The sequence below is a fragment of the Ictalurus furcatus genome, chromosome 6 (assembly GCF_023375685.1).
Source record: "Ictalurus furcatus strain D&B chromosome 6, Billie_1.0, whole genome shotgun sequence".
In the NCBI taxonomy this organism is placed as follows: Eukaryota; Metazoa; Chordata; class Actinopteri; order Siluriformes; family Ictaluridae; genus Ictalurus; species Ictalurus furcatus.
Window position 1 is genome coordinate 7,244,878 of NC_071260.1, and position 21,488 is coordinate 7,266,365.

Sequence of the window (21,488 nt, forward strand, 5' to 3'; positions counted from 1 at the left end):
CTCACACTCTCTCTCTCTCACTTACTCACTCTCTCACACTCTCTCTCTGTCACTGACTCTCTCACGCTCACACTCACTCTCTCTCACTCACTCTCACTCACACACTCACTCTCACTCGCTTTCACTCACACTCTCTCTCTCTCACTCACTCACTCTCTCACTCACTCTCACTCACACTCTCTCACTCACTCTCTCTCTCTCTGACTTACTCACTCTCTCACACTCTCTCACTCACTCACGCTCTCACTCAATCACACTCTCTCTCACTCACACTCACTCACTCTCTCTCACTCACTCACTCACGCTCTCTCTCACTCACTCTCTCTCACTCTCACTCTCTCGCTTACTCTTTCTCTTACTCACGCTCTCACTCATTCACTCCCTCTCTCACTCACTCTTTCTCTTACTCACTCTCTCATTCATTCACTCCCTCTCTCACTCACTATCTCACTCACTCTCTCTCTCACTTACTCACTCTCTCACACTCTCTCTCTCACTCTCTCACGCTCTCACTCACTCACACTCACTCACTTTTTCTCTTACTCACTGTCTCACTCAGTCACACTGACTCTCTCACGCTCCCTCACTCACTCACGCTCTCTCTCTCACTCTCTCTCACTCACTCACGCTCTCTCACACTCACTCTCTCTCACACTCACTCACTCACGCTCTCTCTCACTCTCTCGCTCATTCACTCACTCACTCACACTCACTCACTCACACTCACTCACTCACACTCACTCACTCACACTCACTCTCACACTCACTCTCTCCCACTCTCTCACTCACACTCACTCTCTCACGTGCTCTCTCTCACTCACTCACTCACGCTCTCACTCTCTCTCTCGCTCACTCACTCTCAAGAAATCTCAGCTTGTTGAACTATTATTATTCCTCAGGAAAAAGTACATCATGCAGCTGGAACATGAACACAAGGCTGCATCTCACTCTCTCTCTCATAATGAAGAATTTGTAGAGCAGCATTAATGCGTTTGCACTTAATCATTGTTTTTTCCCCCAAGGTTTTCTTTGCGTCAGTGCGTTCCGGAGGTTCCAGCCAGGTCTACTTCATGACACTAGGACGCACGTCCTTACTCAGCTGGTAAACAGTCCCTCTCAGCCTGGAATGACAAATCCCTTTTTACATGATGACAGCGTTGGGAAAAAAACCTACAACCACCACACACCTAAAGTACAACCAGAGATCCTCAGTGTGATGAGCAGAAACCACATTAAGATAAACGACTCTCACCTGCTGTCGTGAACCAGACTGAGAAGCTGTATAGAAATTTCAATTTAGATGAAGGAGAAAAAAAAAAAGGAAAAAAAAAGCGTGTGTAAGAGAGAAGGTCTAAGGCGAGAGGCTTGATCTTACAGTATTATTGCTAGCCTGTGTAAATGTTTTCTTTCTGTAGAAATCTCTGATTGACCGAGTGGTAGAGTATGGGCGGACGCCGTATAACTGCTAGGGAATACGTGAGAGTTTCAGGGTGGAAGGAGAAATGCAGCTTGTGTGAGTGTTTTATTCAGTAGGTTCTGAGAAAGTAAAGTGTATTCACATTATGGACAGGTAGGTGCGTGATGCGTCTAGGACGGAGATGGACCATGAAAGAATATTTTAATGCTATTATTATTATTATTATTATTATTATTATTAGTATCATTATTATTATTATTATTACTATTCACTAAATATGTGGATTCTTGTAATCTTCTACCTGTGATTTCAAGGCTCGCACGTTCTCACTATTCCCAATAATATATGTATTTTTTTTTCTTTTTCATTTCACTGAAGCCCAAGTTGCCACCCTAATTGTTTCTAAAAGACCAGAGAGAGCAACAAGCATGGATTTTTGCATATTAATTAGTGGCCCCGCCCCTTCCCTCTCACCTGACAGTTGAGCGTAGGATCTCTGTCTCGCCTCTAGTTCGAGTTTTAGAGACTGTCTGAAACGATGTACCTGCTGTGAATACGTGAAGGTAGTAGAGATGTGTCAGCTCAGTGGTGTGTGAGCACGTGTCAGATAAACCTAAATATTCAGACCTCCCAAGATGTTGAATTGAAGCATATCTGACACTGAAAGGTTCTAGTCCTTGATTAGGTGGATGACATTTCGTTTCTTTTGCCCCCCAACTTTTGATTTTAGGATTCCCCCCCCCCCCCCCCACACCCCCCAATATATACGATGCACTAAGTGGGAATGTAGTGTGAAAATACTGTTCTTGTGCTTAAAATTGAAAGGCATGTGTCCCCGCTGTTTTATTTTCTTCCTTTTACAATGTTGAACAGAGTAACAATAACAAACTGAGCCTGTCTGAGTCTATTGTGCGTGACTTTGGAGTTGTTTGCCGTCGTACGCGGTCGTTTCTGTCCAGCATCGTCTCTTCTCGACACGAAGAGTGCTCCGTTTCAGTAAAATCCAGACTGTAAGGGTTTGAGTTTCACCTGTACGTCCTCAGTGTTCCATACATTCAGCATGATTGGTGTGGTTTTCTCCGTCTTCTCCGTGGGTTCCTGTCAGGTGACCTGCCGCTTGTTGATATTAAATGTGTTCCTTTAGAGCGTAACACACACACGGTGTTATGTTACTGAAGGCATGTCACCTGTACGGCTCGGTGTGACTCTGAGGAGAGCAATAGCAATCTCTCTCACTCACACACACACACACACACACACACACACACAAAACCCAATACTGTCCTGTTTCATTGCTCTTCTCTCTGTAGACCTCTTTCACATCGACCCTAAGTTTAAGGCTTTATAATTTTCCAACAGTTTATCCGTTCTTAAAAACAACACAACTGCTGTTACTCCACGTGGCAAACACTAATATGTGGTTTATATGTTTTTCTTTGTGCTTTGCGTTTCAGTCCTTCAGTTTGGACACAGATCTTTAGCAGTTAGCAGTTTTCTTTGCGTGTGTGTGTGCTGTATTTACTTAATGAAGGCTAACCCTGTGGGTTTTCTTGGGTCCATCATCACAAACATTTTTTTCATATTTACCTCGTCTTTTCCCGTCAGTTTTACAATTATGCTCCCACACACACACACACACACACACACACACACACACACACACTCCATTCACCACCATATTTTTTTTGTTAGGTGCTTTCATTTCATTTGATCGTTTGTATAATTTTATTTAAAGCTAATAAGTATTAATTATTGTTCAGGTTGTTTAGATTTCCTTTCAGCTTCATGCGAAAAGATTTACTGCTTGTGGTGTTTGCATAAGAAACTAAAATCAATTGTGCTATAGTGACAAAATGGAGAAACTTAAGAACTGATGTTAAGGAACCACTACATGAAATGCAAACGTTTTCTGTTGTTGTTGTTTTCTGTTTTTAAGAGCGTTGAGTGCTCCGGTTCTAGATATAGTTAAGAAGCTTAACTATAGACGTTTTTTTTTCTTCATTTTCTCTAACGTTATTTTCATTCTCTGCAGCCGTACAGCGATTATAGTGCAGTCGTAATCTAGTGCTCACTTAATATAATGTTCACCTGTTGAGGAAAATGTTTACAGAGGCAAAGTTGAGCTACACTAATTTTAATTTTATTTATGTTTTCTCTTACAGAACTCTTAGCTTTTTTTTTTTTGCTTTTTTTTTTGTATTGACTTATTTTGTCTGTATTTCTCTTCTCAGTTGTTTAAGGCTAATAACTCAGACAGATATGAATAATGACGTTTCAGAAACGTTCCCGGCTGATCTGGATGTCTGTGTTTCAGTCGTGGCACTGTATCGTTCGTCCTCTCTGTGTGTGGCAGGAAGTCTTGTATTTTCCTGATGGTCCTTTGTTTTTTCTTTGAAAATAAACTCCTAAGGTAATTTAAGGAAATTTGTGTGATTTTTACTTCTTTTTTTTTTTCCCCTCTCAAGGTGTTTAATGCTTTAGTTGTCATGTTGAAGGTGATGTACTGAGTGTTTGAACATTTTACTGGGGACATCATTGGCTTCGTCTTTATTATTTTGAGACAAGTCCCTACCCTGTACGAACAGGACTTAGTAATGGAATATCCAAATGTCCACAGCAGAATTCAGACACTGTAAAAGATCTGCCGAGTACCAATGACTTCTAAAGTAAAATAATCTAATTTGATAATGTATTTATTTACAACTAAGATGAATCAGTTTGTTATATATGTTTGAGAAATCCGCATTGAAATCTGTCAGAAGATGCAGAATACACGCGATAGTGGTTCCTCCGTGTTAATGTTCTTCCTGAGGGCCGTCAGTAAGGACACACTTTTGGACTTGACAACTGAACGACATTATCTCATTATATGAGAAATATCATTTGCCAAAATTGTGCTCATTTGTTGTGGAATAAAACCAGCTCTTTGTCGTGGAGTCGCATCTGTCAGACTCGCATCTTTGCATCAATGGCAAGTTCTAATGTTTTATAAAATCCCATTGAGTTAAACTCGACTCCGTTTCCTGAGTGTCTAAAAGCGGCTCTGCTGTCCTCTGATTTAATTAATATAAATTAAAAATAGTGAGTTGGTAAGAAACTTTTTTCTTAGATTTTTGCTTTGCTCTTAAATAAAATAAAAAATGCAGCCAATTATAAAATTGTACCAGTTTATATTGAAAATATTTTATCGACTTAATACTTTATGGTTGAAAATTAAGTAAATCTACTGGCCGTTTCAGACACGAGATGGAATGCTGACTGTTCTTATTGATGACATTTTTTTTTTTAAAAATGCATGTTTCCTTGACAACAAAGAATGAACACTTGTTACTTGTTACCGTCATTTGTTACACAATGTCACACGAGTTCCTGGTATGAGTGTGTGTGAGAATTTTCATCTTGATGACACAATAAGAGTCACTCGTATACAGGATGCCACAAGAAACTCTTGGAAGAATTCCCCCAAAGTGCAATTGTGTGTGCAATTGTGTGCCATCCTGCTCTGGATGGCAGCATATGTTGCTCCAAAATATGTACATATCTTTCTGCATTAATGTTGCCGTCACAGACTTGCAAGTTCTTCCCCATGCCATGTGCACTGACACACCCCCATACCATGAGAGACGCTGGCTTTTGGACATGAAGCTGAGAACAGCTTGGATGGTCCTTTTCCTCTTTGTCCCAGAGAACACGACTGCTATTTTGTCCAAAAACTATTTGAAATGTTGACTCGTCGGACCACAAAACACGATTCTGGACAGTGTTGATGTATGGCTACTGCTTTGCATAATAATGCCTTTACTTGCATCTGTGGATGCAGCGGCGAATGTTGTTGATTGACAGGTTTACCAAAGTATTCCCGATCCCATGTCAGGCTATCCATTACAGACTCATGGCGGTTTTTAAGACGGTGAAAGTGGCCTTGCCCTTTGTGCAGATTTGACAAGATTCCTTGAATCTTTTAATTGTATTGTGCACTGTAGAAGGTGAAATCCCCAAAATCCTACCGATTTGTCTTTGGGGAATATTGTTCTCGTGTTGGATTATTCACTGACGCTTCTGTTGGCAGATTGGCGAGCCTCGACCCATCCTTGTTCTTGAAGGACTAGGCCTTTTTTGGAGGCTCCTTATATTTTATGATTATATATTATGATTAGAGCCTCACCTGTGTTTTGGAACATGTTGCACACATCAATTTCAAAATAAACGTTTATCTTAAAAAAAAAAAAAAAAAAAAACGGCGTGCATTTGTGGATGAGATGTCACCAGGATGCACTATGGGATGATGGCAAGCTGGCAGCGGCAGTGTAATGATCTGGGCAATGTTCTGCTGGAAAACTTTGGGTCCTGGCATTCATGTGGAAGTTAATTTAACACGTACCACCTACCTAAACATTGTTGCAGTACACCCCTTCATGGAAACAGTATTCCCTAATGGCAGCGGCCTCTTTGAGCAGGATAATGCGCCCTGACACACTGCAAAAATTGTTCAGGAATGGTTTGAGGAACATGACAAAGTGTTCAAGGTGCTGACTTGGCCTCCAAATTCCCTAGACCGGATTGAGAGTTTGGAGGCCATGTGATTCATCAGACCGGGCCACCTTCTTCCATTGCTCCATGTTAGAGAGAAATATTTGGCCTGTTGGATTTCAGCTGCAATGATCTTAGTTTTATTGCCCATTAGTGAGATAAACGCTTCACATATTCCAGAGGACAAGTAAGAGGGCATACCTTTACCCTTCTGCCCATACTTCTTGATGTAAAAAAAAAAAAAAAAGGGTCAAACTCGGCTATCGGTTCAAGCAAACCCAGGTAATTCCCATCGTGTGGAGATCCCAGTATTTTTTCATGCTCTCGGAATGGAAGTCTCCCCCCTCCCAAAAACTTGACAACAGCTACTACATGCCTCAAGACGACCTCCAATAATTTTGTTCCTCCTCTATCTGCCATCAAAGTGAAGCATCCACTGTAGATAGATGTTTAGACCTGTTTAATAAAACAAGCATGTGGTGTCGGTGATCAGTGCTCTTTTCATGGTCAGATATCCTCTCGGAATGTTTCCAGTCACAGCTTGTTAATGAATGCATGACTTTGCAATGACAAATGTTTGCATGCATAGTAATAAACTAATCCAGTTGACGGGGAGTAAAGCAGCCATTGCCTAGGCACAATTTCTTTGTTTTGGAGACACGAATGTAGTAATTAGTTCGTTAGAGAACGTGTTCTTCCCCTGATTCCACAGTCATGTACAGATGCTGGATATTTGGCAGCTCGGTTCTGATAGGCTGCAGGCCCATGCGTGATTCAGGTCTTAAAGAAATAGTGCTTATGGACATTTATAGAATTTTTATTTTGTATTGGTGATTAAGCTGGTGTCCCTGTGAAGTCTTGGTGCCCCTGGGCGCTTGCCCAATTACCCATATGGTTAATCCGCCTGTGGCGCGTGGTTGGGGAAACTGGTGCAAGCTGCTTAAAAGGTTTAGTTCAATTATCAAGTTTATTATCATTATGTGCTGTATTTCTGAAAAATTATGATAAAATTTATTATAACGAAAGTGATCTATTAGTAACGAGGCCGCGTTGTTCCTAACTTGCAGTGTAGCGCAAGATCTGTAATGTGTAATTAAAACGGTATGCTCAAAGTAAACAGAAACCACAAGGTGCCAAGAAAGTGAGATTTTATTATTAATTTTAGGACTGTAGTTTAATTCACTGCATTTTTGTGCATATATATATATATATATATATATATATATATATATATATATATATATATATATATATATATATATATATATATATAAATATAAATGAATCATATAACTATTAGAAGTGTTCATTAATAAGTATCTATTCTAGTGCATGGTACTAGTAAACATTAGTATTGAGCATTTTCTCAGAAGATAATTCTTAGACTTTATGAAAACCTAAATATTATCAAGCTTAACAGTGTTAAACCAGTTTATTTTTAAATCAAGCTCTATTGCATAATAAACTTCATTCCAAGTATCTCTAAAATTGCTATATTAAACATTTTTGTGTGTGTGTGTTCCCTAATGTACTCTCTATATGAATATTGAACAATAGTAAAAGTTCCCTGAAAAGGCCAGGGATTTTACGGAAGCAGATATTTCAGCCAGCAGTTGCATTGGTTTTATAACACCGTTTCATATGACCACAAAATTAGATCCTTAATAAAAAATATATATATATATAAATAAATAAATAAATAAATTAGATCCTTAACTAAATTAGGATCCTTAGTGTAAGAGCACACAGGAGTATTATATGCATCAGTCTACTTCCCAGAAACAATACTGTTATTTATCTGTACATGAGTGTTGATGCAAAATTTTCACATTTTTTCTTTTTTGTTATCAGAATCTTTATCAGAATAACTTTATATTTTTATTTTTATCAGCGTTGTTTGTTTGCATCAGTTGTACTGTGCCAATTGAACAGTGTGCTTGTCAACATCAAGGTGCAGAATAATGCTGATGCCCAGTTTATGTACACACTTCTTCACCCATGTGTCAAGTAATGTGTGTGTGTGTGTGTGTGTGTGTGTGTGTGTATATATATATATATATATATATATATATATATATATATATATATATATATATATATACACACACACACACACACACACACACACACATATTACTTGACACACGGGTGAAGAAGTGTGTACATAAACTAGGACATCTGTACATGTCATGGAAAGCGTAGGAATTTCCAAGCTCATGTGAGGAACCTTAAAAGAGCTCCGAGTCAAAGGTTTCCCCAGCTTCCACCTACACAGTACACGCGTTGAAAGAAGAAGAAAAGGGGAACTTCTCATACCATATGTGCATATATCTGTGCATGTCTTCATCAATCTCTCTCTCTCTTTGTCAATCTCGAGTGCTCTGTCATCACCCTTTCAGTCTAATCCTTACCTTCACCATGATGACCTTCATAAGCCAGGTGAGAATGTTAGATAAATTAAATGTACTTTATTGATCTCTGAGAGGAAATTTGGGAAATTTTGGGAACGTGTGTGTGTGTGTTTGTGTACACATGAGTAAGAGAGGGCAGATGCGTGAATGTCCTCAAATATTCAATATTTGTTCTTTGATGATGCATTGAATTGCTATATAAACTACTTCTTTTCATTTTGATCAAGATTACTGCTAGTTATTTACCAACACTGTCAGAGTTTTATCGTCCTAAACTGTCACTTAAACATTCAGAATGAATGTAGAATTAAGTGCAGAATGTGGTGCAGTATAGAAATGACTGAACACTGTGAATCATTTACTTTTTTCAGATGATTTTGTTGTACATATAAAGGTTAACTATTTGAGTTAACGTTTCTATTAATATCACTACTGTAATATCGTTTACTTTATGCAAGTGACATTAAAAGTCATACAGCACAAGTAAATATAAATAAGTGAATAATGGTCAGAGCTTGATGTAGTAAAAGGATTTGTTTCAAATCTAAATGATTTGGGAGTACATATAAACTCACTGTCTTTATATAAACATGACTTGTAGCTTGTTTGAGCATTACAGATGATCAGCTGTCGTGAATTACTTTAGTGTGAAGAACATTTGAAGAAAACTGTATCGGAGACTACTCTTTCTATCTTAATAAAGATGACTTTAAGCCTGCTTTAACAACATATTAACTTTTGTCATTAGGACTATGATAATTATTCCATTAATAATAATAATTTAGGTTTTTGCCCTCTCATGATAGGTTCCAGAAAGTTATAGATATGAATAACTCATGGTCTTGTGCTCTTATTATACTGTTCTTTAAATTAGCATTTCTCCAAAAGATTGGGGTCAGGGGGTGTCCAGTGGTCCATAAAGCATAGCCAGAGGGTAAGTGTTTTTTCTAAATATATATTTTTAATGTAGTTAGACTTTTATCAAAGCTATTATATTAGCCCATTTATACTAAACCCTCAGAAACAAGTCAGATTCAACAGTAATGTGATCTGCCGGTGGAAAGTTCAGGAATAAAAAGCTCTGTAGTTCTAATAAATAGACAAAATATTATTGTACACATATAATTATGACATTTTCAAGTATATTGAATATTTTAGATAACTGGAGATCAATATTTTTGTAATAAACTTTAGTATTGACTGTTTTCTCTGAAGGTAATTCTTAGTGTAAAGTGTAAGTTGCTTGTATTTTCTCATTTGTAAGTCGCTTTGGATAAAAGCGTCTGCTAAATGAATAAATGTAAATGTGGTGAACCAGCTTCAAAACTTTAATTTCCTTCCTGACTAGGTTTAATTTTTAAATCACCTTGGACCCTAATGTGTTCAGCTGGTGGAAGATTCAGGAATAAAATTCTCTATAGCTCTAATAGATATATTAAATATATAAAAATCTCAATAGCTCTAATAGACAAAATATTATTGCACACATTTAAATAATATTACAAATAAATGTGCACTGAGGGTGTATGTGGGATTTATTTAAAGGGGTTTAGTTAAAGGGGCTGCAAAATTGTACAAAACCCCATGACTGTATCTGATCTGATCTTTTTCTATACCTAAGCTCTACGTGTGTGTGTGTGTGTGCTTGTGATTGTGTATTCAGCTGTTTCGCTCATGTCCACTCTGTTCTTCCTCCAGTGTGTCGTAGGTTTCTGCGTGTGGATTATCTTGTCCTGTGGACTCAACCCTGGCTGTGCAGTGCCTGTGAAAGGTAACGTGAGTGGAAAAGAAGTGTGCTGTTTATTTTCTCACCTTTGCTTTTAGTAATAGTTAAGTGATAGTTGAAGTATATCACTCTCTGGGATCTGTCCCAGATGAAGAAAATCTGGTCTCTGCAGAATCCCAGCCTCTGTATTCAGGGCAAAATCAGGACCATGCTTTTTACAGATACAAGTTGTAGGTGCAGTATTTATTTATTCATGTTTGTCTTTATCAAGCTATTTATTTATTTATTTATTTATTTATTTTAAGGAACTCTTGCTGAAAAGGTTTCATACTCCCATATTTTCATACAACTTTCATACATAGTACTTGCTAAGGACATGCCATGGACAATGTTCATTTACAAAGGAAGCACATGATTCCAAAAAAAAAAAAATATTAACTTGTACATTTATTGCACACATCATTCTTAAATCATCACTCTTCATTGCTATTAAACCAAGACAAATCCTCCAGATAAACCTTGTAATACAATCAAATGCTGCTTAAAGGACCCCATTTTGACTGGCAGCAGCACTGTGTCCAACTTTCTAATAACTACTTCTTTATTATGATTTGGGAAAAGGTGGTGGTGTTTTGAAAAGCAGGTTCCTAGCTTACACAGTCACATTAGTTAGAAAGCTTTCCAGAAAGGTCCACATGGTGTCTGGTTGAGACCGATGATGACCTTCAGTCAAGTAGCTGAGGAACTGTAGAGGTTCAGGAGTTCAATAAGCAAATTGCTATTTGTTGTTAGAATGAAATGATGTATTATTCAGACGTTGACGTATTATAGAACGAAAACCACTTCCAGTCTGGACTACGCCCACGTTTGATTTAAATCACAATAAATAAATACAAATATTGAGTATTATACAGATAATGTCACTGTGTTACACCCATGACACCTAACCGGTTGAGATTTGGTTAGACCAATGTACCGTTGTACTGGCATACTGTTACAACCAGATTTGTTTTGAAAAGCACTTTATGTATGTTCCTATGTTCTGTGACATTTAATGAAATGCTTATAGGTCCACATCGTTATCCCAAGACTAATAGACACTTGTGATTTTTCTAGCTGGTTGTGAGGTGATTGGTGAAGAGATTGAGGATTTCCATGCTCAGGGAGAAGCTATGGCCATCACATTCCCGTTTCTGGAAGCTAACATTTGGTACAGGAATCTGCCTGTAGACAACAGCACCACCTTCCAGTTGTTCCACAGCAAGCGTCATGACCTCAGAAACCAGGGTCACAGGGTCATACAGGAGGGTCGGGCCCTGTGGCTCCTCCCTTCTCTGCCCTCAGACTCGGGAACGTACACCTATGTGTTCAGGTAGGCTCGGAGAAACATATCTGGAAGACTGATATTTTAACCTTTACTCAAATGTTTTTATATGAATATGTCCAAGTCCAGGAACCATCATTTATCTCCATCTAATACTGATTTGTCATGTTTTAGGTTTTGAATCTTCACTAATTTAAAAAAAAATACTGAGAGCAGAACTATAGATAATTCTTAAACAAATAGTTCCTCCATAAATAGCAGTTTTAGTTTTCCGTAGACATGCTTGTTTTCTGAAGTGTGCTTTATTTTGTCTCACACTGGTGCTATGAGACTAATGTAGTTAGCAGCTAAGAGACGCGTTTAGCTGGAAGTATGTAACTGAACGTATAAATCATCACACACTCAACTCAAAGCACAATTGGCTAAGTTAACAAGATTTGCACATAAAATAACAGACTAAGCCTGTATTTTAAAGCAGATTTAAACATACAAATAGAAAAATTTTGAACTTTATTTTCAGCCGAAGTACTTTTATGTACAATTTCTCAAAACTTTTGGTGGCACAGTTACCGCTGTTATTTTATACATTTATAGTTGCATTTATTGTTGCAGAACGTTCGTAAGACAAATTAGGAAAACAACCGGGGAAGCTCACCTCCTCTGTCCTGAAGACTTTCCAATGGTGAACAATGTACTGACTGTTACAAAGCACTGACACTGGAGACTCATTCCATAAATGTCTAATAAACACCTCCTTAGAGGTCCATATCAACTGTTAGACATTTTTTTAATAACAAGAAGGTTTAAAAATGTAAAAAAAAATGTAAAAAAAACCCAACTATTTATTTCTATGCTTTAGATTATGTGGAACGTCCGCCATACAAGTCAAAGTAAACATATTGTTACTATAGAAACAATAATGTATTAGAACTAACACATTAAGATAAACCTGATATTTGCTAACTAAACTATTGTCAGAGCTAATTTTCTCTTTTAGAGAAATTAATTAGTCTGCACCTTCTGACCAATCAGAATGAAACAGTGCTGTATTGTTTAACTTTATTTAATACAGACCTATTGTGATATTTAATAAAACATTTGGACATACAGTTTACATGGTCTATAAGCTTCCGTACATTTGATAATCATTATACTCCAGAGACTTTCGGACTTGTGTTGGCTGTGCGTTCATAATGTTGCAGCTTATTTTTCTCACATACTGTATGTGTCTGTCATCCCTTTAGCAGCGACACATTCTGCCTTACTGGAAGCTTCACCATGACCATCTATGAGAAAGGAAGAGAAGACATGGAGATGATGTCACATCCTGTTTCTGCAAAGCCAGACAAGAACCTGACCATCGAATGTCCACATATAAATCATTTCAACAGGCTGGAAAGCCCACGCTGGTTCAAGGTATGTTTCTTTGTGGAGAAGACTTAAGGCCTTTTTAGTAATAGGAAGATAGACAGTTTGTTTGTCTAGACTAGGGTTGAAACACGATCTTGAAACTTCCTATAAGTATATTGGTGCTCAGTAACACACTGGTTATTTTGTTATGTCCAGGGTTTTCACGCTGGTGTCCCGTTAAAAAATGGGACTCGTTACGAAATTTCGTCAGGAGACGCTCTCACCATCAGAAACGTTTCCGCAGAGGACGAGGGCCTGTACACGTGCTGGCTGACTGTGATTTTCAACAATGCACAATACAATGTTAGCAGGACCTGGAAACTACAAGTGTTATGTAAGACAACAACCTCCAGCATTACACAGTCATATACACAACCGCTCACAGTCATATACACAAATCTATACCATGACAACATAATGGATAAGACTGGGTCAGTGCTGTACTGTTTACACAGCAGGAGTCAAGAACTAGTTATAATTAAATAGACATGAATGCAATTTCCATCAGTCATCACTAATAAATATAAATATATATATATATATATATATATATATATATATATATATATATATATATATATATATATAATCAGTGTAAATTTACTGTCCCCTCAAAATAACTCAAAACACAGCCATTAATGTCTAAACCGCTGGTAACAAAAGTGAGTACACCCCTAAGTGAAAATGTCCAAATTGGGCCCAATTAGCCATTTTCCCTCCCCGGAGTCATGTGACTTGTTAGTGTTACAAGGTCTCAGGTGTGAATGGGGAGCAGGTGTGTTAAATTTGGTGTCATCGCTCTCACACTCCCTCATACTGGTCACTGGAAGTTCACATATATATATATGTGTGTGTTACAGTACTGTGCAATTTTGTCTTCAGTACTTACATTTGACTTCTGCATTATTGGGTCAGTACAATTTTTTTAAAACACATTTACAACCATTCCAAACAATGTTTTATGTATAAACATTTCATTTCGTTATTTTTGAAGGCATCGTTGCTTTACAGCACTTCTTTGCATGTAAAGCAAAGCAAGACCTTTGCACAGTGCTGTAGGTTACATTGAGTTATTGAGTAAAAGCAGGAGGGATGATGATACATAAAGCAAGTCAATATCAGCTGTTAGTTGTTAAAGTGCACCTATTATGGTTTTTCAGATATTACCTTTCATCTAGTGTGTTATATATGTAACTGTTTGTGAATGTAAAAACATATTCAAAGTTTCAAAAATCAAAGCGCACGACAAACGGAGTTATCGACTCCCAAAAGAAGGAACCGATTCTGAACAGCTGAAACGAGTCGTTAGTAATTCCAGACTTACTTCCTGTATAAACCTACGTAGGTTTGTAACAAAAAGCCCCACCTCTGGTCTTCATTGGCTACTCACTGACAGACAGAGCTGAAACTCGTTATAGTAATGGGCGTTTCCTTTTCGACACGTGCTGACAGCAGTACAGTTGCTCACAACAGACTGGGACATCTGACCAATCCAAGCAGAGTATGCTGTTTGAAAGGAGGAGTTTAAAATGAATCCTTTAGAACGGATCATTTAACAAGTCATTTGTGACACTGGGGGAAAAAAAAAGGTGATGCTGCAGTTTAAATTATGAGCACATTAAAGTGTTTTTTGACCTTGGATGCATGTAAATCTATTGTATGAGTCATTTAAAACAAAATTAGGCATGATTCAGAACCATAGTAGGTGTAATGTGAGTTAGCAGTGTACAGTGTCTGACAGTGGAATGAATTGAATGGAATACACATAGAAAGAGGAAACCTAGATGTCACATTGGGTGAAAACTGACGCGTCAGCAGAGTCGCCGCTTTCGTGGAGGCAATTTTCCATTGAGTTGAAATGAACAGAGGGCATCCACAAAGATTTTGGAAAAAAAACCCCAGACACTGACACCTCAAAGAAAAACAGCAATAACGTACTTTTCACAGTAGAAAGCTCAGAGAATGTGTTCTTATTTGATTTTTTATTTTATTTGACAAAGTGTTCTAATTTCAACATGGTTTTAAAATATTCTCCAGTCTATTTTATTATTCTGCAGTTATTGTTCATTTTAATAAGTGTGTGCGAGATTTAAAGCTATCGATAGCACTAAAATGTTTGCTCAGAACAGGCACATTGGTTTATCATTTCTATCCCTCCATATGTTTACATTAGCCTACATCCCACTGCAATTAGACTCAATATATCAGCAGTGTATCTGTATGTATATGTAAATCCCCTGCAATATGCACACCTGTATCCATTCCGTAAAAAAAAAATCTAATTTTGTAAAAACCAGTTGAACATTAAAGGTGGACCAGCGTGCACTGTTTTTAGATTATTTACATTTACATTGATCTTCCTCGTTAAAAGTTTTTCATTTTCAAGAGATTCGTAGCAGAAGTGATATTTAAAAAATCATTACAAAAGAGGCTAAACAAACTTTGAGCAGTCAGATTGAAGTGTTTTATATTATATATGATGGATACTAAACTGAACGTTTGTGTTTGCTCAGATATTAGACATCATTAAGGCACTGAACCTCTTTAGTTTGTATTTATAACTGTTTTTTTTTTTTTTAGTCCAAGCCCTTAATATAATAATACCATTGAATAACTTGCGATACAAGTCATATTATAGAAGTTAACAGTTTCTCATAGAATAATGCTATGTATACTTACATAATGTTTCTGCAGAGAGGCTCATAAAGAAAGTATATTTCTTATAACTGTATAAATACAATGTACTGTTATGTTAGTACTGCGATTGTCCTGTGACATTAATGCTGGAGAATAATTGTGATTGTAATCTTTTTTCTGCACGTTGAGTTTTTGTGTGTTTGTAATATTTCCGCACACATTTTTTTTTTCCAGCTCCAGTCACCAGTGTACCAGAGTCTCACACAGAACCCACCACCAAATCACAAGACGTTACTCTGACATGTGAGTGATGTTAGACAGTTAAAATTGTGTGTGTGTGTGTGTTTATACTATAGTATGTGTACGCATTACCAATCAAAAGTGGTTTGTGCAGCCTTTGTACAAAATGATGACAGCACTGTAAATTAAGTTTATAGCAATAAGACATTTAGTGTCAGCTTAATAATGTTCTTTCAGTGTCACAAAATGATGTCAGTTCAAAAGTTTGCACCCTCTTTCTGAAAGTGATGGAAACATTCTCTGCATCATGGGTTCTGTCATTTTTGCAGCCATTAATGCTTTTAAAGCTGTAAAATAGATTTCACAGATTCCCTCAGTACAGGTTTATATTTCATGAACATAATCCAACTATTCAAATAATTAGGCTCATTATTTAACTGTGTATATTTAAATGATGTTTTTATTCCTGAGCCTTTGACCATCCAGAGTTATTGAGGTGTAGATGATCAGATCCAGCTAATAAGTTTAAGAACGCCATAATAAATATGATGCCCTTAATAATGGTGGGTTGTAATTTCCACCGCGGTAACTGTAAGTTTAAAAATCACAGACCCCCTGGATATGCTTCACATAACCTACTTTGAGATGCACTCTTCTATATAACTTTTACACCCAAATTCACTTTTATAGCTGCCTCTAACAGCTTTTCAGTTACAAGATAAACTTCAGTTCAAACTGCTTTCTGTTCTGTCTTGGACTTGCATAACATAAAATAAAAACCCAAAGGGGTGCAGACTTCTGCCCTGAACTGTATACTGTATAATGTGCATGTGGGTGTGTAATGTTGTGAATGTTTCCTTACAGCTTCCAATCTACTGCCCCCTCACATAACCACTCCTGTAAACGGCTCTGTGATTGAAAGTCGTCTTGGTGAGTTTCATCTCTTTAATAAATAACCAGACAGATAAGGTACAAGCTTACAGTGTGATAGGAGTGTACATGCATTAGTGTCTGAATGTTAGCAGTATGTATTGTGAAAGAATATATTACAGTGCTTGAAGTCTAGCATAAGAATAGTCCTGCATTCCAAAAAAAAAAAATTAAATCAAGGATACTCAGTGTTACTGGGAGAGGCTCTAGATCCACAGCATTGAAAAAATTATGAAACACTTTAAAATTAATTTTGTAAGAAATTGTGTGTGAACAACATATTCCGATACATTTTAATAGGAAGGTTTCTTGAAGCATGTTCTCAGGTTTGAATCATACTTCATTTAAGCAAGAAATGAAACACGTGAGGCATGCTGTTATAGGAAAACAATACACACCAGGGTTGTCCTGATTTGAAGTGGAGTCACCGTTACCATTATAAAATTCATTATTCTCAGCATGTCCCACAGCGATTTGCCAATTACGATTTTTTTTCTTTGTTAAATGACGACAATCTTTTGCTTTTTTATTCATTTACAGTTAATGTTGTGAATTGTCAACAAAACACCTTAGTTCCTGTTATGACTTAAGTTATAGCAGCTGTAAACAGTTATTTCTTCAGCAGTCTTCTTTTTTTTTTTTTTGCTCTGTCTTGACATTAAAAGACACAAAAAAACAAACAAACTGTAGCTTGTCATGATACAGAGAAACCATAGAGCCTGAACCTTCTGAAGACGTTTCCATGGCACAAAAAAAACCTCCAAAAACTTAGGTACAGCTTTACCTCTGACCATTAAATAAATGCTAAATAAACATCTGGAGAGCAGAAGGAGTATCACTGGTATCTCAGGAGTAGCAGGTAACACAGACATGAGGGCACCCTGAGACTTACAGGTTACAGAAAATGAATTAACACCTTCTGACCAATCAGATTTGAGAATTCAACAACACTATTCTATGCATATGCAGTTTGTGTAAAATGTTATAAAAGAGAATAAACATTTAAACGTGTATTTGTCTCATTGTGTTTGTGTGTGATGTTGCTTTTGTTCAGGCTCCAGTTTGGTGATTCAGTGTAAGGCGTTTGTTGGCGACCGATCACCTGTCATCACCGAGCTTAACTGGCTGGTGGACGGCCAATCAGTGGAAAGCTCTCATCTGCATGACAGAGCATTTCAGGAATCAAGGAGGTGAGAGTTCAAAAGCCTCTTCATTCACTTGTGCAACCCTGAGAGATGAACACAGAGAGAGATCTGTGCAAAATACTCTAAACTTTTATTTCATGTTCATTAGTCTGCATCACATATTTAATAAATGCAGCATTTGAGTAAATTAAGATATTGTTTTAGTGTCACGTTCAATATAATAATTAATATCAGAATGAGCAACATATATCCACACTGAATTTAAATGTCATTAGTTAAAATGATAAAACATCAGCTAAAAAGATGATCTTGATACATTTGAGTCTGCTTGAGTCTCAAGTGTTGCTTCACAACACTTAAGTAACAATTTAAAAGGTATATGTTAAGATATTAAGAGTGGAACAATTGAAATAATAATTCTGAAGGTGATATCAATACAAACCACTTCTAAGGACTTTTTAAGGTCTGCATTTGTTTGTTGTTGTTTTTTGCCTTTGTGTTTCATCTATTTCATTGTAATAGTTTTCATAAACAATTTCTCTGTTTTAAATCTCTTGACAAATATTAATATAGACACTATATGACCGAATGTTTGTGGACAACTGACCATCACACCCATATGTGGTTCTTCTCCAAACTGTTGTCACAAAGTCGGAAGCACACAACTGTGTAGGATGTATTTGTACCCTGTAGCATTAGAATTTCCCTTCACTGGAACTAAGAGGCCCAAACCTGTTCCAGCATGACAGTGCGCCTGTGCACAAAGCGAGCTCCATGAAGACATGGTGTGTGAAGGTTGGAGTGGAAGAACTCGAGTGTCCTGCACAGAGTCCTGACCTCAACCTCACTGAACGCCTTTGGGATGAACTGGAACTGGAGCCTCCTCACCGAACATCAGTGCCTGACCTCATTAACGCTCTTGTAGCTGAATGAACACACACAGCCACGCTCCAAAATCTAGTGGAAAGCCTTCCTAGAAGAGTGGAGCTTATTATAACAGCAAGGAGGGGACTTAATCTGGAATGGGATGTTCAACAAGAACATATGGTTGTGATGGTCAGGTGTCCACAAATTTTTGGCCAATTACTGTATATTTTGCGGGTTGCACATGTATGCACATAACTCTGTCTTTGTTTTAAAAATATAAACAGGAGAAAAATGATAGTAATGCAGCAGTGTAATCCTCCAAAGTGGGAATAAGTGGGTCTTAAACATGTGGCTGTTCACAGGGTGTCAGCTGGCCATGTAGAGGCGCTGCTGGTCTTCCTGGAAGTCTATGAGGAGGACACGAGGGCCAAGCTGAAGTGTGTCGCTGAAAACTTGTCAGGAAAACGGGAAGTTGTTATACAAATTAAACTTGAAGGTATGTGTACATTGACTGTGTAAATGAAGATCGAAAATGTGGAATATTTTTTAAATCAAAACACATATTCTTCTTTTAAGCATCACACTATGTCATCACACTATATCCTGTTATAGTTATTAAGTCATTTAGCTTTAATGGATGGAGTCTCCGCTTTGTAACAGTCAGAGGTAGGACGTTTTCTGACATGGGAAAAATATTTGCGCTTTCCCAGTAACATCACAAGCTGCATTTTTTTGTCATGTTAACATCAGTATTAATGCTCATGTGAAATAGTAGACTGCACAATCTAACTGTACTCTCTCCCCATTACAGACTCCATGTTGGCGTGGTTAGTGGTGGCTCCTGTAGCTTCCTGCTTCTTCATGCTGGTGGTGTGTGTGTTCCTGCATCTGCTGTGCCGCAAACAACACAAGCACAACGACTACATCCTGGCTCGACAGAACAGCACCTTTTAAATGCCGTAGTGGTTTCCAGCTCTTTTGAAATCGCGCCTTCTCACTGTTAAATTTGCTCTTTTTCTCCCCTGATACAACCTCATTTGTTAGAACAAAGTTAGCTAGCTAAATATGTCCATTATAGAGAACTCCTTGGTAAGAACATGACCTAGATGTCCAGCGTTAGAGAGCTAGTTGCTTGATGCAGGTTTTTTACCACGGAATAAATTGATGTTAAAGTTAGCTGAGATGAAGTGGACACTACATAGACGGGGCTTGTCAGAGCAATTATCCCTCCTAACTGCCTGTAACTACAACCGTCTTATGTTGGCTTAGAAAGGTATCTGGTTCGAGAGTGTGCTCTAAAAATCAGTGCGTTTATGAACACTTTTCCCTTTCTGACACCCAAAGAGCAAATTCTGGCTCTTAAAAATCACTATAGTCTCCTGCTTTATTTTTTCAACCTGGAGGCACAGGTGACATCAGAGTGACATGTCTCACTCAGGAGTCTGTTAAAGACTCAAACTCTCAAGCAGTTTATTTTTGAGCCATTGTGATCAAGAAAACACTTCTCACCACACCTTATTTTGATCTTTCCTGGAGCTTGAGAGGAATGATATTGGAGTGTTCATGAAGGTCATTAGCAAGAGTGAAAACCATGCGTAATTCAGATTATGCATGGATTATGCAAATCCATTATTCAGAAAACCAACGTTCAGAAATGGAAGGAACAGACAGCAAGAAAAATAACTGACGTAAACCTTTAAAGATTCACAAAAATCCAAAACAAGAGGAGACCTAGAAATGTCCTTGGGGAGAGAAGACTAAAAGGTCATGTTCATTGATTGTTTCACTATTAATGCATTACTTGTGATGATGAAGATACTTCTGTAATATTTAACTGTCGTATTAATGCTCATTAAAAACATTTTGGCAACAAAACCATTATCTGTTCATTAAAGAAGTGATGGCTACATGTGACTAGCCACTTGTGTGTGGCTAATTGACCAACAGGTTTGGGATAAACCAATTAAATTCAGTATGACTAATTGCATAATAATTAGCTATCAAGCAGCAATCAATGCAAAAACGTAACAAGCTTATTGAATATCTAATACAGACCAGGAGTACAATCTCATGAAATGTTCAGGTTTATGCAGACAAATCACAAACAAGTTTATATCTACAGCTTGATTATAAATGATCAATGTTTCAAAAGAAATGATGCAACTGAATTAGATAAATACTGACACTACTCATCTTTGCTAGTGTACCTAGCTTAAAACTCAGCAGTGTTGCAAAGCGCTTTTGTAATGGGTAAAGACCATAAAATGGTCATTTTTGGGCATCCCATGTAGTCTCTTACAGGCGTCACTCAGACCCTGTACCACAGAAATGATCATATTATGCCACCACGTCAATTTAGCCAGACATGTTCTGCTATTTCAAGTGAAAATTGTCTTCCTGAGTCTTCTGACTCAAATGTGTGATGGTTTAAATATGGTGTTTACCCGGTCTAAACCTCCCCCACTAGGCTTTTTCCTCAGGTACAAAGAAGCAATATTACTGAACTTGGCTTCAATATATTATTTAATATATTGTTGATTGCTATGCACACTGTATTTACCTATAGCAGCACAAGAGAGCTTGCTAGTGAAACTGGTAGGCAAGAAGTGATCGCTCAGTAGCTAAGGCTTTGGGTTACTGATGGGAAGTTATGAGTTCAAATCCCAGCGATGCCAAGCTGCTGCTGTTGGGTCCCTGAATGAGACCTTCAACCCTCTATTGTATCCTTTGTTTTTGGAATAAATTGCCAGCCAAATGAGCAAAAGTAAATGTAAACGAATAGCTAATATCAGATGGCTACGCCGGAGATGAAACGATAAAGTTGTTGGTCTGAGTTTGCGGAGCTGTCTGG

At 37.6% G+C, this 21,488-nt stretch overlaps 2 protein-coding genes across 5 annotated transcripts in view; both read left to right on the top strand.

The window, feature by feature from the left end:
* LOC128608566 (mitogen-activated protein kinase kinase kinase kinase 4) overlaps positions 1-4,862 on the top strand; it is an 80,639-nt gene extending 75,777 nt beyond the window's left edge. For all 3 annotated transcript variants that reach the window (XM_053626383.1, XM_053626384.1, XM_053626385.1), the window contains one exon: positions 1,023-4,862. In XM_053626383.1, the coding sequence (XP_053482358.1) occupies positions 1,023-1,106 (84 nt within the window). In that variant the 3' untranslated portion in view covers positions 1,107-4,862. The remainder of the gene's footprint in view (positions 1-1,022) is intronic.
* A 3,243-nt stretch (positions 4,863-8,105) lies between these two features.
* On the top strand, positions 8,106-21,086 carry LOC128608569 (interleukin-1 receptor type 2). 2 transcript variants are annotated; one of them, XM_053626389.1, is made up of 11 exons: positions 8,106-8,386; positions 9,233-9,292; positions 10,057-10,129; positions 11,201-11,456; positions 12,653-12,824; positions 12,975-13,152; positions 15,690-15,758; positions 16,560-16,625; positions 17,680-17,815; positions 19,000-19,133; positions 19,449-21,086. In XM_053626389.1, exons 1-11 carry the CDS (start codon positions 8,267-8,269, stop codon positions 19,589-19,591), a joined length of 1,407 nt encoding a protein of 468 aa, XP_053482364.1. In that variant the 5' UTR covers positions 8,106-8,266; the 3' UTR covers positions 19,592-21,086. The 2 variants fall into 2 exon arrangements, with proteins under 2 accessions (XP_053482364.1, XP_053482365.1); XM_053626390.1 differs by lacking the exon at positions 9,233-9,292.
* The last annotated feature ends 402 nt before the right edge of the window (positions 21,087-21,488 follow it).